At 37.8% G+C, this 22,675-nt stretch overlaps 1 protein-coding gene across 1 annotated transcript; it reads left to right on the forward strand.

Moving 5' to 3' along the window:
- Window positions 1-3,895: 3,895 nt before the first annotated feature.
- Nk1 (homeobox transcription factor Nk1) lies at window positions 3,896-20,924 on the forward strand (the record flags this gene model as incomplete). Its single annotated transcript, NM_001009577.1, is given in 2 exon segments — window positions 3,896-4,720; window positions 20,154-20,924. Coding segments are annotated over 2 exon segments (1,293 nt in total). The 3' UTR covers window positions 20,813-20,924.
- Window positions 20,925-22,675: the final 1,751 nt, after the last annotated feature.

Below are 22,675 nucleotides of genomic sequence, written 5' to 3' on the forward strand. Positions count from 1 at the left end.
AAAAAACGTTGATGGACAAATGGATTATCTCAAAATTATAGTGAAATATAAAGAGCTGTAGAGTAATTTTGAAAAAAAGACAAAAAGAGAAAGACAGATGATATCGACTCGATAAAAAAAAATAGTGTAGATAGGAAGATGATATAGAAAAATATTAGAGAAAGTATTGGCAGTGAAAAGAATGTATAAATAGAGTTATATTTATTTAAAATAAATAATATGATCGTGAAATGAATAGAAGAATAACTGTGGGTGAAAGAATCGAATCAAGTAAGAAAAGATAGTAAGTGAAGAAAGAGGAGTGATAGAGAGTAGAGATAAAGAGAGGGAGTGTGAGAGAGAGAGAGGAAGGAAGAAAGACAGAAAGAGGAAGAGAGAAACTGGGGAAAATAGAGAGAGAGAGAGAGAGAGAGGGGGAGACAGAAAGAGAGAGAGAGAAAAAACAAATAGAGAGAGAGAGAGAGAGAGAGAGGTGGAGAGAGACAGAGAGATTAATCGAGAAAAAGAAAATGACAGAGAGAATGATATAGAGAGAGAGAAAAAAATAAACAACGAAAATATAAATTCTTCATATTTTCTTTTCACGTGTTTTTCTGTCTCCAACCCTGTTTCCAATCTTTGTATTACTTCTGCATATTTCCTTTTCTGTATTTTGTTACACAGTAGATATTATGTTATACAATATAAATGATGAATATAAAGGACAAAAACAATAACAGAATATAAATTTAGTCTAATAAAGTAGATCAAATGCTAACGCACCAGCCTTCACGCAAGGAAGACATCCACATTCGGTGAGATACAGAACGGTAGAGGGCGACGGGACACATTCTTGCATTTTTGTTACACCCACTGACTTGTCTTCGAGTGGATCTCCAGGATTATAAAATGATTCATCAACATTTATATATTTCATGTGTTAACTTTATTAATTCTATCTTTCTCTCTCCCTTCCTTTCGTTCTTTCTTTCTTTCTTTCTTTCTTTCTTTCTTTCTGTCTTTCTTTATTTATCATATATAAAGACAGTATAGCCAGTGGTACATATTGAAAGATTTAGTCTACATGCAAATAACAAAATTGAGACAAAGGTATTTTTTTACACGACCATTAGTAATAATAATAATAATTATCATTTTTAATATTATTATAATGGGTGAGGAGTGGTAACAAATTAATGGGTAAATGTCTTACCCACGAACATCAGTCCGGGCTGAAATTCGAACCCTCAACCCTTTGATTGAAAGTCAAGTGAACGGACTACTACCACGATACCTTTACTCTGACATGATATCAATATTTTATTTATTTTGGCAATGCATTACAAAACGGTTATGGCGGCCCCTTTTCGCCGCTGGTTTTGTTTATGCGTGTTGATATTATTGGAAGAGCACTTAAATAATGATGTGAAGATCAAAGAAAGACTGACATCATAATCTAAATATTTGTCTCATACATCTGGATCCTCAAGGTTCTCTTCTGAAAAGTAGGGTCATAATTTCATCAAGTAAATGGTTTAATTTGCACTAATATCCCCTATGAAAACAATCATCCTTCTTGATCTGATTTTTTGGGGGATTATTGTCATCGTAATATGAATTTAATTCATAACTCATTGTTGCCCATATACGAATCTCGGTCGGCTCTTATAGCGATTAAGACGGGACTGTGTACGGAGATTTGAACCGTTTAATCCCCAACAAATACAACCGCCTTTTAAAAAAACGCGTTTAAAATTCATTAAGCCCACCCCCTATTCGCCAATGCGATTTGCACCCCCGGCTTAATTGGATATTGGGGGATTAATCTGGTAAATATGTGTGAAAATGATATCCCTGCGTCCATAATATTCTCATTAGTCCCATCAATGCCTTTATGTGGTGGGGTTTAGTTCAATGTACCAAAGCACGAAGAAGTGTCAGCGGGGTTATTTCCTAATTACATTGCGGCAATTTGAGACACGGGTTAGCGGGCTGGGATTTGGGATGACAAAGGGGGGAAGGGGTGAAGCCACATTGTTCTTTGGTATCGAAACCCTTTTGTTGCGATGTATGGGTGTAGTCCGCGTGCCTCTTCCAGCCATCTGGGTGCGAAACGAACAATAAGATTACCCCTATCCATGACATTTACCCCATGGGTGCACTAAGGAGACCCCTCTTCCCCCGATCACTCCCAAAGTAGCTTATGGCATGTCTATACCCGGGGCAATCAGAATGAAGTGGGTTTTTGTGTGTAGATTCTTTGAATTGTGAAAAATCGTTTAAGGTCCGAATTGAGGAATAATCCGATGTTTTGCCTGACCGTCATAAAATAAACGCCACCCATCATGGCATCATATCGGTCGATATCGAATAGAAACCTCTTTGTAACAATATTCTGCAGGTGAACCTAAAATTCGAGTTGGGCAAGAATTGGATTCAAAACAAAGATACTGAACGTATGAAGAAAATTAAAATCTTCTGACTTATCAATTTAGAAAAAAATAGGCCTAACTGGTCTATGAACTAATAACTAAATATAACATTTTCTTAATTCCCATGCTCATAATCATCATGATCGCATATAATACGTTTAAAGATTGGACAACTATATGTGACAAATAAAGCAGTCACACAATTCCCCCTTAACAAATGCATTAATTTATATTTGAAATAAATAAAATGATCACCATTCTACTTGATATTTGTGCACTGTATTTTGGGTTTCATTCGTTTCAAAGCATTCCTCTTCTAGACATTTCTCATTTCTAAAGTACCTGCTAACGCTACTCGTATTACAACCTAGATCGGTGTGGCCCACATAAAAAAGAGCCCTCTCATTCACAAGTGTCATCAAAAAATCATTTAATATTCCTCGGCGCTTTTCTTCCTGTTTTACGAGCGATTTTCGACCGTGAGTGGAGGGTTGATAGACGGTAATTTGGGCTGATATGGTGGTTTTAAGAGCCAGGAATGGAGGTTTTAATAGGATGATCTTGACCACAGGTGGCTAAGGGTAGGTCTACTCCACTGCCATAAACACTTACCCACTGCCTTCGCTTCGTCAGACTGTTTTTTGTTATTAATCGTTGTACACTGAAGCCATTTTATTTTCTCTCCTGCATCAACAACACGGAGAGAGGTGGTGGAAGGGGGAAGGGGGAGGGGTGCGAAGGATTTGATTTTAGTATTCAAGTCGAGGTTGCACCGTTGTTTACAACCCAAAAGGTCCCGTGAAGCGAGCTAAACATGCGGATTCACAATAAACATGCGTCATTGATCGCCGTTGAAATAGCCCTCCAAGAATTCAACAGAACGGAAAAGAAAAAGATATTACCTAGCGTCGGCACCCTTTGATCTATGCCCGCCAATTCATAGCTCCTTGTAAACTTTTATTGCTCAATTATTTGGGCGAGGATTTGAGAAAGGTACTGTTAAAGGGGCACGGATACCTCCCCCTTTTTTCCATTTAAAGGTGGGCAACAGGCTACTGTGTTTGAACGCTATTGTCGACTTTTCTTTTTTGTCGGCGGTGTCTATTGAGATGGTCAAAACGATCTAAAATCTATTGAAGGAGGTGTTTAGGCCGTTAATTGCTTTAGGGGTGTAAAGGGGGAGAAGATCGACAGATGGTACTGTATGTGTACGGCATTACGATACCGCACGGTTGTGTGGGGGCACCAATTAAAACGTTCAGTGCTAATGAGACTATAGAATTATTGGCGAATGATCCTTTTCAATTACGCATTATAAAATGATCGCGATCCGGGCCCTCTCCATACCATTGCCATGATTAGAAGTAATGAATGGCATTGCGCCTGCGCAGTGAGATGGCTTTAGATTGGTTTCCAGCTGGTAGGAGAGGTCAGTGGCTCGGGTGTGCGCGCGCTGCTTCACTCCAAAGCAGAGAGCGAGAGAGGTGGAGAGAAACAAGTATCGTCTGCTAGCTACAACCATCTATTCATTAGTGTGACATCATCATTACGCAGGGAATCACAACTGACTCTTGACACTGATTGCTATTGTTTAGATCATCGCTGACCCTCTGAAAGAAGCACATGTGTAGTCCGGTTTCATCTGTGATATACTAAGCAGCTAAGGGATTTCTCAATGCTGGTTTTAACCCACCATCCGAGTAACATCGGTGATATACCAACAGAGGAAAGGAAGACAAATTTTGAATCGAGAAACGAGATTATGCAGCCGATGGATGAGGCAACAAGGAGCCCTGGTCGTGGAGATGGAGATTGTAGTTATTCCAGTGGAGCCCGATCACCCAGCGGGACTTCGGATTCAAGCCCCGCCATGAGCCCCCGGGCGGCGCCATCATCACCCGACCCAACTGCAGCAGCTATTCATACATGCCAGCCTTCGCTGGAGAACCTAAATCGTACCGCAATGAGAGGCCGTCATCACCGGGAGCCTAGCCCGCCAGTGATGCGGAGGCAGGAACCTCAAGAACAATCACCCACCCGACCTCCCAAACTCACACCATTCTCTGTTCTAGACATCCTTGACCCTCACAAATTCACGAAATCGTCACCGACATCGGGTCGAGATTCGGAGTGTCTTTCGTCTCCGAATGACGACCAGGATGAACGAATGTCGCCTGACTTCTCGATGGCTCATCACGGAGTCGACACAGCATCGCCGTTCTTTTCTCATCGGTCTCCGGGTCGGTTGCTAGCCGTGCGTCCACGCTCATCGCCCGGCGTACCGCACGACAGCGATACTTGTGGAGCAGGTGAGAGTTACTAATTACTATGGCATTATCCATTATCACCTCCCCTTCCTCCGGGAACCATGCAATTAACACATCACTTCAAGATGATAACCACTTTATTCCAGACTTGATTATCATTTCGGAATGGTTTTCAGAACGCAAGTTTCACACTTGGTGTTAAAAGTCTTGATGTTGCAAGGTGAAGCAAAAGCTGCTTCCGTAAAAATTTGTTCCAAATTGTCACAAATCATCATCAACTTTACGTTTCGCCATTGACAGGAGTGATTTGTTATCAGTGCAATAACACTCACAATGTATAACTAAATTCTATGCTGCATGCAAAGTTTAGGAAGAAGTAACACAGTCATGTTTCATCTACTTCAGTAGCATCAGAATATATTTAGCAGAGATAATACTCATTTGAATTCCTAATATCGAAATTTATACTCTATCAAGTATAGCTGATTTAATGTGATAGGCAAACTGTTTAGATCATGTGAAATAGGCTTTTCAGTTAACCGAATAACGGTGATCTGTTAACAGCTATAATTCACGCCAAGAATAAAGTATAATCAAATAATAAGGGAAGTATACCGATCTATATCGCCTGTCCAGAGATAGGTTTTAATCAAACCCATAATAAAATCCTGATCGATTTGAATGTATACACTATCACTAGCCAATGTTATGTTTCACTTAATCATTGAGTAGGTAATGTAAATATATATTGCAATTATGGAAATAAAAACCTCGCTTGAGGATAAGAAGAAGAAAAAAACAAAAAAACACTATCACTAGAATTAACAAGAGCCGAGAAAATAATTACAAAGGAGATTACATAGTAGTAGGTATCTTTGGACGAATTATAATGCATATATATATTTTTTTTCTTCAGTTATAAATGTTTTTCCTCAAATTGAAAAGGGCAAATTCAAATCAACAAATTATAACAAAGTAACGAAGCAAGGCATATTCATATATTTTTGTAACAATCGGTCTTTTTAAACACACAATTATGTAAGTGATATGATGTAAAGGTTACGATTTAGCATTAGAAAAAAAAACCGTTCGTGAAATGGCAGTGCTGAAATTATATATATTTTAAAATGAAATAGACTTAAAATATTGAGCTAGACTTGCTAGACAAGGGGTTCATTTTGAAGGCGCAATCAACTATTTTCAAATGTACAGGTGTAAACAAAAGGACTTGGCAATGACTGACATAGCAACAAAACAGGAATAGTATTCCACCCAAATAAAATGTGCCCTCCAAAATATAAACGGCATTATAGTGAACCTCTTACCTATACTTCCGCATGCACTGCCACTGACAACGCCGCGATTAAACTATAATTAATTTGAACACCGAATGCTAGATATCCGTTTTAGATGTTTGTATTTGTGTTTGTCAAACTCTTGATTTCCTTGATAACTAGATAATGTGAATGATAAGTCGACCTCATTTAATATAAACATTTGTGTCACTGAGGGGTTGATTTGAAGGATTTTAAGACGTAAGAATGCCTTCCTTATTTTGTCAGTGAAGCCATCGTTATGTTGATTTGTTTGTTAGTACACGGCTCAAGCTGTGTACAGGGTCTGGCACGAAAGGGCTTCGGTTCGCTGTCAATGCAGGCCTACCATTCAACCGCGTACCTTCGAGATCACTGGACGAATGTTTGTTGCAGAATATCATAAGAACTCAAGTACTTTATTCTTGTTTATATATCCAAATAATTAATAACAACATCCCATATCCGTTTATACAATGTATACTCTACAAAAGTGGGATACTTATACAAAAAAAAACACGTTATAATGTCGTGTAGACGATGGTAGACTTGTCTATATTTCTCAGGAGTGCAAGGCGTAATTATTTAAGTTTGCAATTTCAACTTCATGTAGCGTACAGACAGGCAACACTTGCGATAACCTAGTAATTTTCCTGTTACAGTTTTGGAGTGATAATGAAGCTGATGCCTACAAAAAAATGCATGGTTGGTGTCATTAATCAAACACGTTTACAATCGAAATGAATGAATTTGATTCAATCGGCTTGCATATTAAACAATTTCTTCACGGTGGCTTACGAACAGAAGGTATTATTCTGTTTGTTACTGAAGCACCCAGACGTAGGTGTTTCTGTCGCCTGTTTCTTTTCTCTCGATCCCCGATTTACGACAACAGAATCATATAGCTACAAGCTATTGGTGTCTGTCTCTTTTATTTTCACCGCAATAGTTTTGTACTTGTTACTGAGCTCCGAAAACAAACACCAGAGTCAACAGTAAACTGTTTAAACTCTTTATAGAAACTTGTCAACAGTCGGCGGTCCGCTGTGTGTTGCACTTGCAAGGAATATATTTATTTGAGGAGGAAATGAGACAAATGGGGTAAAGAAAGAGAAAGAGGATTAGATAGATAGACAGATAGACAGACAGACTTATATAGATAGATATATACATATATTGTATAGAGGTAGAGAAATGTATAAAGAGAGAGAGAGAGAGTAGTGGAGAATGAGATACATGCAAGGAGGGGAAGACGAGAGAGGGAGAGATAGATGGTTAGATAGAGAGAAAGGGAGAAAGAGAGAAAGAGAGAGAGAGAGAGAGAGAGAAGGGGGTATAAATGGGTGCAGAAGATAGACCATGGGTTATTTGAGATTGACCTCTACCATCATTTATCAATTTCTCTCTTTCTTCCGCTCCATACAATCATCTCGTGTCAAAAGTCGAAACATTCGAATGCTTGTTTGACGAAGTATTCTCTCTCTCTTTTTAAACCGTGAGAAATAAATTTCGTAATTCTCTCCCTTCACACAGACGTTTTGTTTTTGTAGTCGTGTGGAAATAAAGAAACAAGTTTACGCCATATGTTCCTATACGTATTGGATCGTAACGATACACGTTTGCCACGCGTCCTTTCATATTTAATACAAAATTGTATACGGAGTTAAGTAGGTCGTTTTGTGTCCGTTTATCGCAGTCACGGTAATGCTATGCCTACCTCGGGCTATAGACGAATTATGTGCATAACGCTTTCTCTCTCCTCTCAATATCCCCCCTAATAATAGACATGATTTATATATCATTTGTTAGCGTCATGGAGGATAGTGATGTAGCTATGCTGATTTGTTAGAAAGAAAGCCTTATCCGATATGATTATAGGCCTATACCTTCCAGATTAACTTATGAATATATATTGCCGTGCAATATCATTTTTTGCCAGGGGCTGGCATGAAGTTTCTGCGCGGATTGGAAAGATTGAAAAAGATTTAGACGTAGAAAAAAAAGGCAATCTAAGTGTATGAAATAATTATCCAAGCCGAAGGATATACCATGATATCATTATCTCCATATATACATAAATAAATGAATAGAAACGAGTGAAATAGTGTAGAAAACTAGCCACCTAATATTACATAAAAGCAGTAGAAAGAAAAGGGCCGTCTGATTTTTTTTATGTGGCTATAGAAACAAATCTGATAGGATGAAAAGATTAAAGTTTATTCAAATTAGAATCATAACAATGCCAATATAATTTAGTAAAGTAAAATGCGTTTATCTGAAGAGCTATTAGTTTGTCAAAATTTACTGTAATTTAGTATAATGTTGTGAACGCCCAATTTATGAGGATATTTGGCGTCAATAATTATCATGAAATATTTTTTTTTCTTCATGTTTAGCATTCTCTCAAATCCAGGGTGTTTTCGTTCGCTTTTTTTAATTTAGTTCATGTACACGCCATTACCTGTTCATGTGAATACTTGTAGCATTATTTTGAATAGGAAAGTTGTAAATAATAGTGAAATAGTAATGAAGAAGGTGGTGCTAACTTTTAGAACAATTTTTTTCATTTGAATCGAACCCTGAAAAATTCGCTATATGGTTTATTATTTAAACTGTCTCTTATATCTTGCTACATTGCATTCTGCCTTCTTTTTTCATCTTTAATTTTGTGTTTATAGCACACCTCTTCAGCAATAGTGGTTCTAAAGAGGGTCTTGGGGGCCAAAGCTCCTAGCTCACACCCTTAAAAAGTCTTCAACCCCCCTTAAACAAAATCTTCTAGAACCACGTCGTGCTTCAGTTTTTTAAAATCTCTTTCAATATATTTGTATGTTTCATTTAAAGTTCTTATATTAGTTCTTCCCTCGATATTCACAAACCATAATTTGTGGACGATATTGTGCCATTCTTCTGTTGCTTACGTCGGAAATTTTTATTATGATATAAATGATACATTCACAAAACCCAAATACGATGGAGTTTGTTCGTATTTTTACAATCATAAACGGAGGGGAAATAATTTCAGGAACCTCGCAAAACACCGTGGGGGTAATAAAGATTACACCAAAATGACCAAGGGGGTATAGGCATGAAAGGTTGTACCTACGCAATCTCAGCAGGTTCCTGGTAATAACAGCTAAACACTATTTTTAAAAAGGGGAAAAAGAAAGAAAAGGAAAAGGGTAAGAAAATAAACACGCTGAGAGAATTTGGCAGTTCGGATTTCGTACTGGAATCATTGGTTTTGTACTTTATTTTGAAAAAGTAAGTCATGATTGAATACTAGTGCGTGTTTGGTGTGTTTAAAAAAAGGAATATGTAGATTTCTTATTTCCAAGCTATATCTTTATATTTTTTTATTTTTTTTATTTACAGTTGATTTTTACAGGGTAGCATTGTCAGTTAAAAAAGCTGCTTTCCACAATGTTGGCCTAGACAATAATATGATTACAGATTGAAATAATAGAAAGAAAAAAAATTCTATATACATATGTTTTATTCTAGCAACTTCTGTTATTGCAGATTTGCTACAACCTAAACCCCTTGCATATCTATATTTTAGACTAGTTCTTGTACATGTGTGTTTTGATATTCTGTGTAAAGAAAATGCTTCAAAGGGCTAGGAAATGCATTACAAGTTGGACAAACCATGGCACATTAATTTAACGTAAACATCTCGGCGGTATTTTATGTTTATTTCAATCACATGCAACAATGTTCCAAGTACATCAATTTACCATATTTGAACAATTGCAGGAGACCGGAATAGTATACTTTCATGGCGGCGTATTTAATCTAACTAAGCGCTGCTATAATTATGTGCAGACATGTTTGCCTTTTCTGTGTGCATTATATTGTTTCTAACCTATAGTAGAAAAAAAAAACATTTTATCATTTTTCGGAGAATCAAAAGCGAAAACAGAAGTAATGCTTGCCTATAATATTAATTAGTATTTACGAATAATAAAGACATCGTTTCTCAATATGTAATAGACTTTTAAGATGTATTAGATTAATATTTTTTTCTAAATGCTTTTATTTCAAACAAACCATGGTCTTGCGCCTCTGGATGGCAAACTTGATTTTGTTATTTTGCCCAAGATTTCCAAACTTTTTTTATTTGAAAACAATAACTAATAAGTTAACGGTATAGTACATGTAGTACCTTATTATCCAAAGACATTAACTTGGAAATAAGCACCCATGACAGATAATTGAACACCATATGACTTTCCTCTTGCTTTAAATTTGGTATGGTACCAACATAATTTGGACAATTTTATATGGCGCGAAAACGATCGGGAAGAGTTTTCATCATCGAAATCGAAAGATACTGAGAAGGAAAATCACAAGCACGAATATAAATTTCAGCCATTCAGCGAATCTTTCGCGAAATCCTTTCGGAACGAATATATTGACATATATGTCATTATCGTTCTCATTAAGGGAAATGTTATTAATTGAGAGTAATTTCAGCTCATCATTCCATTTCTTTGAAGACCCTCCTGCGCTCTCTTTCCAGCTAAAAGCTTGTACACATTACCTCGAGGATCTGAACGATAAGCCCCACTAAGCTATACTGAAATTGTAGAAACTCAGAAGGGATTTATTCAAAAGCAAGCCTTCATTACCCGACCTTTAGGCCAGATTTCTCCCTCTTAATCTTACTCCATTAAAGCGATCAAACCAATTTAGTAAATTTAGAAATTCATGTAGAACTCCTATAAAGCGGACTTGCTCTTAATTGCTTTTCCGTATATATTTTTGTGGAGAAAGATTGCACACACACACAAAAAAGAAAAACTACGCCACGAAGTTCGTGAAATCCTCCACTACTAAGTGGATAATAGAGAGGTTGAACAGACTACAGCGCACTGTATAGGCATGGTTATCTATAATTTATGCTGTTTATTTTTCCAATTTTTACTAGATATCACCATCTCTCCCCATCTTTCTACCCCCTTCTCCCATCCACTCTCTCCCGTTTCTTTCTCTGTCTGTCTGTCTCTCTCCTCTCTCTCTCCCTATCCTTTGACATTTCTCGTAATTTTATTCACCATATTTTCATGCAAATTGCTTTTTCTTGTTCTACTACGTAGCCGCATCTATAATATATTCGTTATGTCTTTAAAACAAATTATAAGAATGTTGAAATTGGGAAAATGTTACTACTAGATGTTTTTCATTTTAATTGGAAGATAATGAGAAAGAAATTCCCCCACCATGGATGGATTACATGAGTGAGGTTACACCCTCAACGGGTGTAATTTGTTACCTCTTTGCTTTTATGGATTAACCTAAATTCTGGTGATAACATTGCATTTTGAGAGACTTTGTCAAAAATATTTGAATGTCAATCATAATCCTCGGAGTTGGCTATGGCGTAGGGTGTGTTTCAGCCAATACGAAACACCAACACGAAAAGGCACATGTGGGAACAGATTGTTGTATCTCGCACCCTAAAAAGAGTTGGGTAAAGTTTTAGCCATGATGCTTATAAAGAAAAAAGGAATACAAGTACAGCGGATAAGCTCCAATATAATGAAAATTGTGCACTTTTGAGAAAAGTATGAAACTTCTAGCATAATTAGTTTAGACCATAAGATTCATTTTCAGATGTGGAGGGAAGTTTGTTAAGTAAAATGTTACACATCTTTGGGTAGATTTTACCCAGGAATGGGCTTAAAAAACTAAAGACATGGCTAAAATCTTCATCGAATCTCTCTCTCTCGAGAGTGTGTTGCCGTATTTGCTTCTGAGTTACCTTTTTAAATCTCATTTCCGTTTTGACTTTCGTTTGGAAGATGTCGTATTCTTTTAATCTTTCAAGGATTGACAATTTAAATTTGATGAATTATTTCAGAATGTCATCTCTTCTGATTATCATGAATTTAGATGTCTTTTAAGGACGATCTGTAGCATAAGTTAACACCAGTGATTGCCTCGAGTTCTGATAAATATTAATAGTCAGCTTACGAAGATCTAAGCAGAAATCTTAGCGGACCAAGTGTTTTTATTTTGTTTTATGATCAAGATATCAGTGTAAAGATAAAATGTCAGGTAAATAATTTCAATTAAGCTAACACACGTTGATACTTTGATAACACGCAGTAGGCTGTTAACGTCAAAATCCGAAATGAAATTCTCAAAGCCAATTAAATCCCATTTTGAATTATTTATTTTCTTAAATTCTAGTGTCTTAACAAGCACCGCCCCGCGTTTGCAGAATATCTTCTAGAATTTTGTTCTCGCTTATTTCACCTTACCAAAAGCATCCTTGTTTCTGTTTTTGATTGATTATTCTAATTTTCTTGATCTCGTTTATCCTGAAATGTCGCGATTAAAAAGATCTGCATTTTAATCATTATGAATAACACATTTTTCATCCTTCATGTTTTATACCACCAAATTGAATAATAATTTCATTTGTCTACACGAAATGATTTATTTTGGTGCACGCGAATAATGTAGCGCGCGTCGAAGAAGAAGAAGTGAGGGTGAAAGAATCGAATCAAGTCAGAAAAGATAGTAAGTGAAGAAAGAGGAGTGATAGAGAGTAGAGATAAAGAGAGGGAGTGAGAGAGAAAGAGGAAGGAAGAAATACAGAAAGCTACAGAAAGGGGTAGAGAGAAACTGGGAGAAATAGAGAGAGAGAGAGAGAGAGAGAGAGAGAGAGCTAGCTGGGGGAGATGGAGAGACGGTGAAACAGACACCATTTTTGATAAACGTTTTGCTTGGTGTTGCAATATTTGGAGTCGCTCCGTCGCAGCAGCGGTGTCAGTCATCGGTTTGGGTTAACCACGGCGGGCCGTCCGGTCGGGGAGCTCGATCTTCAGGAGCAATTGGCCGTGTCCAATTCACTATTAGTAGGTAACAGAACCCGCCTGGCGGCATCTCCCAAAAAGACTTTACTGGGATACTGGGGGGCAGCACAGGATTGTGTTTTTTCAAAATATTTTTTAGGGGGGGGGGGGGGTAAATTCACCCACAAAAATAAATGTACATAATTGTATGGATGTTTTTAAACCTATTGTCAGCTTTAAATGTTTTAGGATACCTTATTGTGATGTTTACTTCACATATATTGGCATAAAATTTCCCCAGATTTACTTCTCTCATTTTTTTTTCTTTTACTTTAAATTATCCCCTTTCCTTCGCCATTTGTGCCACAATGTTTCTGTTTGCTTTCGTGTTTTTGTTGTAAACATTAATTTCTCCTTTTCATACGCGTCATTTCGTTTTTTTTCTCGCTATAACAAAAGTGCCCATACATGAAGTTGAAGGCCCATGTCCCAACTCAACTTTGAGACACAGAGAATGGGGTGAATATCAGAGGGAAAAGGCGGGGCATTGTTAACATAATTGACACGACCCTCTAGTAAGAGTAAATTATCAGGAGAACTATGTTGCAACCCCTCCTCCATCTTATCGGCAAAATGTCTTGTCCAGTTTAAATTTATCCCTTGAATAAGCAGACTGATTTGCACCAAGCTTTGTTTTAAATGGATATCAAGTTAAAGAATATCATAAAGATAAATCGTTCTACATAGTGTATAATCGCCGACGAGGATTAAGTAAGCTTCCTTTTCAATTGGTATCAAACTAAAGAACATCATGAATCATTCAATGCTCTATCTTTGGTTATCAACTACGAATATCACCTGATAAAAAGAATAGAAAATAGTAATTCCTCTAAGTATACATGGAAAATGTAAACTGGATTCTGTAAGCACAAATTTCCCGACTTTGTGCCTTTCTCTCTTTCCCTGTCGATGTTTTGATGAATGAAATAAGGGTTCTTGAAGCATGGCAGCCCCCCCCCCCGCCCTTAATTTATGAATTTAGGAAAATGTGCAGACCTCCTTCTTTCATTCATTGGAATGAAGCTAGAATATAATTATGTTAAATTATATTTATTTGATTGACGTATTCTGTTTCATTTTGAACAATTGAATCATATAACAGTTAACATAAAACATTGCTAAACAATATGCCAACTGTATATATTAAATGTATAACAGAAAAGAAATTGACAAGAATATGAAAGTAAATTTTCCCAAAACATTATTTTTTATAATGTGACGCCGACTCTACTGTCTCGAACTCTATTGCGTGGCACGGTGATTATTTTTCACAGCATAGATAATGATGTAATAATCCCCTCATATTTGGAACAAGATAATTAAAGCCCACCGAGAGATTATGAAAAATGTTTTTCTTTCTTTCAAATCTCTCTTAATGACGCTTCATACAGCCGTAACAATCCCCATTCGTATGATATGAATACTAAATCAAATACCACGCGATAATTTCCCCAAAAACAAACGTGAGGACGTGATATGAGCAAGAAGCTGGTAAATGACAAGTATTTAAGGTATTTACAAACCAAGCCAGTCTCGGGAAAAACTGTTATTTTTGATTAATTTATAAATATTAGAAATTTATAGCACTTATCCCTAAGCCGTTCGTAATGCATCCCGTCTGGATCAAACAATGGTTTTGTAATTAGAAATTCCATCTCCAGATAAACATATCGGAGAGAAATATAGGTAAAGTGCTTAAATCGAGGCGGTCTCGGTAAACCGAATTTAAGTTTATTAGTTAAAACTAGATATATTTGGATTCAAAATTAAGGCCTTTTTTCTGCTATAAAAAAGGAGATTATTTTGCACTGTTAATAATTATGTTGGGTCCGACACTAATAATGGTTAATCTAGAATGTTTGAAGTTGTCATATGCTATCTTGAAGACAAACAGTAGTCACTCCGCAGCTCTGAATTAACACGTTAGTTAGTAGAGTGTATTTAACTTGCATTGAATTTCTCCGTGACTGTTTATTCCTCCCTTGCATTACACGAGATTACGCATAAATAAACAATATTTAGCTATATTTGATTATTACCTAGTTATCGGTCATTCGGAAAGTATTTTTTTCTTAAATAGTACTTCATAACGGTAATGCAGATTCAATCATTGCAGTGTTGAGTCTGAGAATGTACCAATACAAACCAGAGAGAAACGCTTATTCCTCATTTATCACAACGCTGCATATGGGGGAAAGGACGAGATGAAAGTGGCTAGTCGGCAAAGTAACCGATCCGCTTTCACAAAAGTCACGATCAATTGCTCAAAATTACGCCAACTTAGCCGTGAAATGGGCTTCTATGAAGCCGTCCTTTAACACCGTAAAACTAACTTTATCCCTACGCAACTGAGACCAAAAAAAAAGAAGCGATTACTAAAGCAACATACTGCTATGTCTGCACTAAGCTGGGGCGGTAGCCCTTTGTGGCTGCTGCACTTCTTTTATAATTCGTTACACCAGAATGTAACTTTTAGAATGTGTTGGTCTTGGGTTGTGAAAGAAAAAAAGTATATCATTTGAACCAAACACCTGGTCTAGCTTTTCGTTGCCGCGCTTGTATTTAGCACGCCAATTTTAGCGTCTACTCGGCCCATTGGACGTCGTAAGCGACCCCTCCTTCCACGGAGATAACATAGTTCAAAGGGGCCGCTCTCAACCGACTTTATTCTGATCTACCAGCGGGGGACTTGTGCAGTGAATCGGGCGTGTAACCCCACCTCAATACTTCTTCAAACTCTAAGCGCTTCATGACTCCGTATCTGTTCGGACAACCCTAGACTTTCGGAGTTTGAAGAAGAAGAGAAGAATATTCAAAACAAGTGCGTGTCACCAGGGAACAGAAGAAAATCTTAGGGTTGAGATTAATACCATAATTCCGGGAGATTAATTTGCCTTCACGCTAAGCTTCAGCGCCAATTTCGTCGGTGCTTGAGAGATAATTACCGAGAAAGGATTGGGGCAGATCGTCTGTGAATTGCTATGAAATTGCTTCGGTAGATCGTCAAACGGGGCGAGTTACTGCAGGGGGGTAATGTCTTGCACCCAACTATATACGTCTTTACTCGGGTCATACAAATTGAACTCAAATCACATTACTGCAGTTGTTGCATTTTTGGCGTATATCCAGACCGGCTAAATGCCTCGCGGATACGACAGAAGAAATAAGGCTAATGGTCGCACCTAATTATGGCATCAGCGAAATTAGGAAAGGCAACAGTGATTGGAAGATAATTTGGCTCGATCTTGGCACACCTGATGTTTCCCGAGACCTCAGTTTTTTCTTTCATGTGCCGAACGTTAAATGTCAGAAAATTAGCTAATGTTGTCTGCTTAACAAATAGCAATGTCAGAGATTGTCTTTGTGGTAATTAGGTTTTATTGCATCTCAATATTTACTTCTTATAAACATGACAGGAACAATTACGTGGATGACCATCGGACAGCAGCCGTATTCTTAAAACGAACGGTGTCATCATCATGGACAATTTCATTTATTGATCATCCCCAGATTTTCCAAGAAGGACAAAATTATGAGAATTTCAAAGTATATATTTAAAGAGATCAGAACATGTTTATAGTTTATAAAGTTTAAAGTTTATGCCCAGCTTGCTTGGGCCAAATCATGATGACATTTTATTATAAATTGAGCCCAAATCTTCCAAGTTGGGTCTGTCATTTCCAAATAATTGATGGAACACATCATTATCCTCTGTCTGGACAATTTGTACTCAACATTTTTTTTACCGTATAGACTTCATCATCAGTCTACTCTAAATTACAATCATAGATTCAGACAATTACAATTTTATAACAAAGCATCACTGCAATTATTCCCAATTAAGATTCAAACCCATCACCGAAAACAAAGGTTAATTAATATCCTACAAGTAGAATCCAACGACCCCCTACCACCTGTCACGTAGGAATGATAGGAGGGGTTACTAACCGTCACGGGGAACTCCGCTTAATGTTAATTGATTGATGGATTGATTAACAGAAAAGGTGCGTAACGGAATACATTAAAAGCCTTAACATTCGCCCTAATTGAACATCATCGACCACGCAGCAGCCCCCTCTTTAAATTCACACTCCTACATCCAAAGTGTTCTCTATCCCTCTCGAATCGATGGGAGCTAAAAGCGTCAAACTAGGATTCGGTCTCTTTCATCTTCACCCCCTTAATTCTCCCAGGTATACCAATCAATTGGGGTTTAACACCCCATATCGCGACCCCCTATAAATGAATCACTAACTAAGCACCCCCTAAATTGATCCGCCAATAAAATGGGAGTTACATTTACGACATGACCAAGTCTCGATTATTTTTATTCGCTTCCGCCCAATGGTGATACCCTTTTAATTAAACACCTCCGTTCATTTTAATCTCGTTAAGTTATTGGTTACCTTTTAACGCTCTTGTTTATTCTGTATCGGTGTATAGCGGGGGGAATTAAGTATTAGGGGCTCTCAACTCGATTTTAGTTTTGAACATCGAAGGTCCAAGCTTGCTATTTGCTGAACAACGGAAATAACAAAATAACATGGCGAGTGACGAAAGCTCATTGAGACTTGATAGATCACTAATTTGTTGTTAGCAAACGGGGAGTTTTGACATTTTCGTTATTGCAATGTTATGTTATGTTTTGTTTTGTTTTGTTATTTTTTAAACATTTTTTTAGGGGGGGGGGGTTCGCAACAATATTTTGTCTCATCTTTTATATTCTTGTTTACAAACACAGTGAGAATTTATTCATGTCCAATTTACTACTAGAGCCCAAGTACGGATAACAGTAAACATTTACATGATTGCCTCATTAGATAATTTGTTTAATGAAAGACACCAAACCGTTTTATGCTTCGATTGAAAGATTAACAATTTCTTTTACTTTTGTCAGTTGATTATTTAAGAGTGTAAGCTGTTCCCTGAGAGTCAATGTGCAAGTACTAGATAAAGAAAAAGCAATGCGTCCCCCTCACACAAACTTCCAATGGAATTCAGTCATGTCATGGCCATTTGGCACTGAGCTAAATCGACAACCTTTAGAGATTTACCTTATACGCCCCTCCCCCTCCCACCACCCCTCCCCCTCCCACCACCCCTCCCCTCTATAAATTTTGAACTAGACAATAATTAATACATATGTTAGGCTTTAAAGAAAAAAAAGCGTTTACTGAATGGACTTCGACTTGTCGAGCTGACGCGCGCGTCACAATAAACCCCCTTGGGCGTGTACAGCATACAAAGAACGGAGTGATAAATCTCTCACTTTTACCTGAATGCAGTTAGTGGTCCACCTTTAAACTTGACAGTGGGGAACATGCCAAGAAAAGCCTTTTAAGGAAGTGTCTCCGTATGAATGCAGGAACGAGTTTGAGTACCTGAGTACCAGGTGGGATTTTTGGACCAATTTGTAAAAGTGAAATCACAAGTAGAAATCCCTTGTTTATAAAGAAAGAAAAAAATATCGAAATAGAAAGTAGTTATGATCACGATGATGATACGAAGAATTCCTTATCTGTTAGGTCATTATGAGTCATGTTTTGGAGAATCACAGATCTGTCATATTTGGTTTGAAAGCTTCTCATATTTTGATCGAGTCTATCACTGGTTTATTCCTGGAACGTATTAAGTGGCGTATCCAACATAGGTTGTAGCCGGGGCTCCCCCTTTGGAATTCTAGATTTAAAAAATTACAACTTGCAGCGGATCTACAGCCCACGATCCTTTACATTGTGACCCCTTCCCCGGGTCTTTGGAGGATTCCACACCCCACATTGAATAATATCTGTATACGCCCCCCCACCCCCACCTACCAACCCCATCCTGATAATAGACCCACACCACGAGAACTGGTGGTGGGGGTAGACAAGGGGATGATAACGCAGTCCAGTTTTTATAATCTTATAACTCATTTTTTTTCATCTCCAGTCACTTTCACATTTCGTTACAATCCATGTATTTTGTTTGCTTAAACATATAGGCTTTCTCATCACTCTATCCATTAAAGAAAGTTAACGCTCTATATGAATTGGTCATTAACAACGACGATACTTCTTCCCTCTCCCCTTATAGATTTGTATTTGCTTAATGGAAATTAGAAGTAAATCTTTCAAGAGCAATAGTTTATCTCATTTCCGTATGTAATCATAATTCGGAGTGATTTCTCTGACCTCATTTTTCGCTCATTTTCTCGTAAAAATGGGCCGTCAGATTAAACAAATATACTTGGCGGAAATGGCAATATTCGCGAGCCTACAAGTAGCAGCTGAAAACACAATTTATCTTCCATTACGCTTCGTGCGGAAATTCCACGCCATAATTTGTATAATGAAATTGCAGATTATACTTCGCCTTCTTAAAATAAAAATGCATCGGTTAGTTTATCTCTCTCTCTCTCTCTCTCTCTCTCGCATGTCTCTTATCATGCAATCGGGAACTCCCCCACGCGAATAAGAAACCCATCGTCTCCATTTAGCGAGGGAAATTATGAAGAAAGACAGCGTGGACAAAAAGTGAAAAATGATTGGAGATTATCATCACTGTTTTATGCCATTAGATGGGTACGTGATGAAGCTAAACACAGCGGCTAAATTTGGACGACGTTGTTTGGCATTGCCAATTAGAATGCGATCACGGTGATTCGACTGAAGCACTTGGAGTGATCCGTCCCTGTTGTCTTTTGGTTGGCTGGTTCGTCCTGGGGATGATTTAATTGATCCAAATTTGATTGCACGATGTGCTCTGCAAATTGACATTATAGATGCTATACGGCCAATGATCTGTGTGACAAGCGAAATTTAGTTGTGAAGATACCGTGTCATGCGGTTACGCTATCGTTGTATTATTTTTAGTCAAATGTGTTCTTTTTTGGCAGCTAGCCGTTTTCCAGTCTCAGCTATAAACTGAAAAACTTGGGTCTTGTGAGATAGGTCTTTAATTAAAAGTTCAAATACACATGGGAATTCGATTGACCGTTACATCTCTATTCAATAATGGTTAGTTAGTAATTTTAACTTTTTTTTTTATTAAAGTAATAATGTACGACGTTTTTCTTTCGTTAAGCGTTTCTTTCCAAGGTCACAATTTATTTGAGTGGCGTTTTATTTCGTATTACTGAACGTCACGTGACCAATTTTCGGCCAATAGGATACGCGCAAAGCATAACTTTTTCATTTAGTGTATCTTAGTATTGCCTGCACAAATCTGCTTTCAATGTTGGTATTTTATTCAATGGTTTCGTATGTTTCTTAATGTTCTCAATTTTAATGAGACTGTTCATTTTTGGATTCTTTTCAGATTCTGACCACTCCGTCGTCGACGATCATATCAAAGATTCAATGTCGCCACCAACAGATCACATCAACGAACATGACGACGACGATGGCAGTCATCTCGACGACGATCGGGATATCAAAGACCATGATCTGGACGATCGCGTGAGTGACGATGAGTGCGATGATAAGGATGATGACGTTCCAGGCAAAAAGAGGAAGAGATCGGATAGTGACAGTAACAACAATGCTAAGTCTAGCAAGCCCCGAAGGGCCAGGACTGCTTTTACATACGAACAGCTAGTAGCGTTGGAGAACAAATTCAAAACGACGCGATACCTCAGCGTTTGTGAGCGTCTCAATCTCGCACTGTCTCTGAGCCTGACAGAAACACAGGTAAAGATCTGGTTTCAAAACCGACGTACGAAATGGAAGAAGCAGAACCCGGGTATGGACCCCAACGCGCCTACGACGACGTCTGTGACTGCCACTCACCCCTCGCCACCCCTTTCGGCAGCAGGCCTCCACGCCGCTGCCTACGGCTCCGGACTCATGTACGGCTCGCATCTGACGTATCACTCGCCCTTACACGCCGCAGGAGCAGCTATGCCATACGTCATGGGCTCGCCTATGTTTACGCACATGCATGGTCACCATTATTTCTCGCACTCAGGCCATGTATAGCCCTGCATGCTTACATGGTGCCTAGCCCAGAACAAGACCTGGACTTACTTCAAACTTTATTTGTTGCTGTTGAAAAGCTCGACCCGTGCCGTTCGCTTGCCATACACGTTATAACTTCACATATCACCATGTACATAAAAGTAGCCACGTCTTCAACAAACGCTCGTCACTGCAAGAAAGAATGGTCCTAGACTTGCGTTTTCCTTTAAATAGGTCAGCATGCTCAAAGGAGTCCATTTTCCTCTGCTCATCGCGAAGACTGAAGAAAGTTTTGGCAATGCCACTCGATTCAAACGTGCACACTTTTCTGAAAAAGAAAAATCACTGGCATTTTAAATCGATAGAAAATCTTACAGTGGATCATTTGAACGGATAAGATGAAAGTTCTAACGCACTTATCTTTCTCTCTGCCTCAATAACACCAATCATTCTATGGGAGAAGGGCGATTGAAGAACTGTAAACGAATGACACCAATTGATGTAAATATCTCTTGACACCCGTATTCACAGAAAGCACGGTATTTCAAAGCACAAAGACATACATTGTGAGAGAATTGTTATCTTGGACAGAAAAGAAAATGAAAGAGAATGATAGTTTATAAAATATTCACAGTTGAACATAATGATTTGTCTGTATATGTTGATGTATCATGTATAAACAAGCGTAGTTATATCCTTGATATTCGAGTGTCAGCCACCATTTTTTTTTTTGAGGGGGGGGGGTGGTTTAAAATTCACACTCACTTACCCCTCATCTCATAAAATCAGCCTTGGAAGAAATGATTAAGATTTAAGTATTTATTGGTTTAATTTTGGTATAGATCATAAATATATCAATTAAGAGACGCGAAAAAGTACCATTGCTCAAAGCCATTTCCTTGAAAGGTGCGTCTGATTTTAGTTTTTCCAAACAATTATTTAAAGTTTAACTTTGTCCAATTTATCCTTTTTAATTTTACCATTGTAAACAATTAAGAAAAGTGATATATATCTGTCAAAGAAGTGTCCCGATTAAAAAAAATTAAATAGATAAATTTAAATTCAGACGGTTCAGCTCCACACGTTTGCAAGGCTTGTTTCTTGAACTAAAGCTGTGTGACGGACTTGGAACAGTTGGAAATTAATCATTCTGTGAAGTGCATATTAATGACCACCTAATATTGAGACTAATCTTCAGGGAGATTAGATTTTCAATTATGGAATGTCTGATCTTATAGGCTGCCTTCACGCCCAGTTCGACATTTACCCTTGATTAAGTGATGGTTAAAGGCTTTAGCGGAATTTTTAATTAATCCAAATTGTTTTTTTGATGTGGCATGGTATTACTATATAACATAAATCCCTCTTTCAATATTGAAATCCTGGAGCTGTCATTTTTTTGAAACGCCACTGAAACATGAAATTGATTTTTTTTTCGCTGTTTGTTGTTGGTGGGGGTGGGGGGGGGGGGGGATGAAGCACATGATATGACTGCATGTAGCAGCTGCAATATTTAATGCTGGTTTTGCTGGGGCATATAGATATACATGTCGGGTCTTAGTGGGCCTAATGACAAATCCTCATCCATGTTATGTAACCAAATTCATACTTTCGCCCAGTGATTGCATGAGATAATTTCGATAATGTTCATGTGATATTACTTTATCAATTAGGGGTTCCGGTTTAATGACATTAGGGACTTTTAGATTCTGCACGACGGGAACATGAACTGCCCTTTTAAGGCCATGTGACGTCCTTTAAGGCACTGGCAGTGACGTCACATTGCCTTAAAAGGGCAGTCCGCGTTCTCGTCGTGCAGAATCTAAAATTCCCTATTGTCCTGTAGAGAACAGGTGTCAAGGAAGTTAGTAGAAGTGGCCAAAT

Source organism: Strongylocentrotus purpuratus, unplaced genomic scaffold (genome assembly GCF_000002235.5).
Source record: "Strongylocentrotus purpuratus isolate Spur 01 unplaced genomic scaffold, Spur_5.0 spur5_scaffold_15, whole genome shotgun sequence".
NCBI lineage: Eukaryota > Metazoa > Echinodermata > Echinoidea > Camarodonta > Strongylocentrotidae > Strongylocentrotus > Strongylocentrotus purpuratus.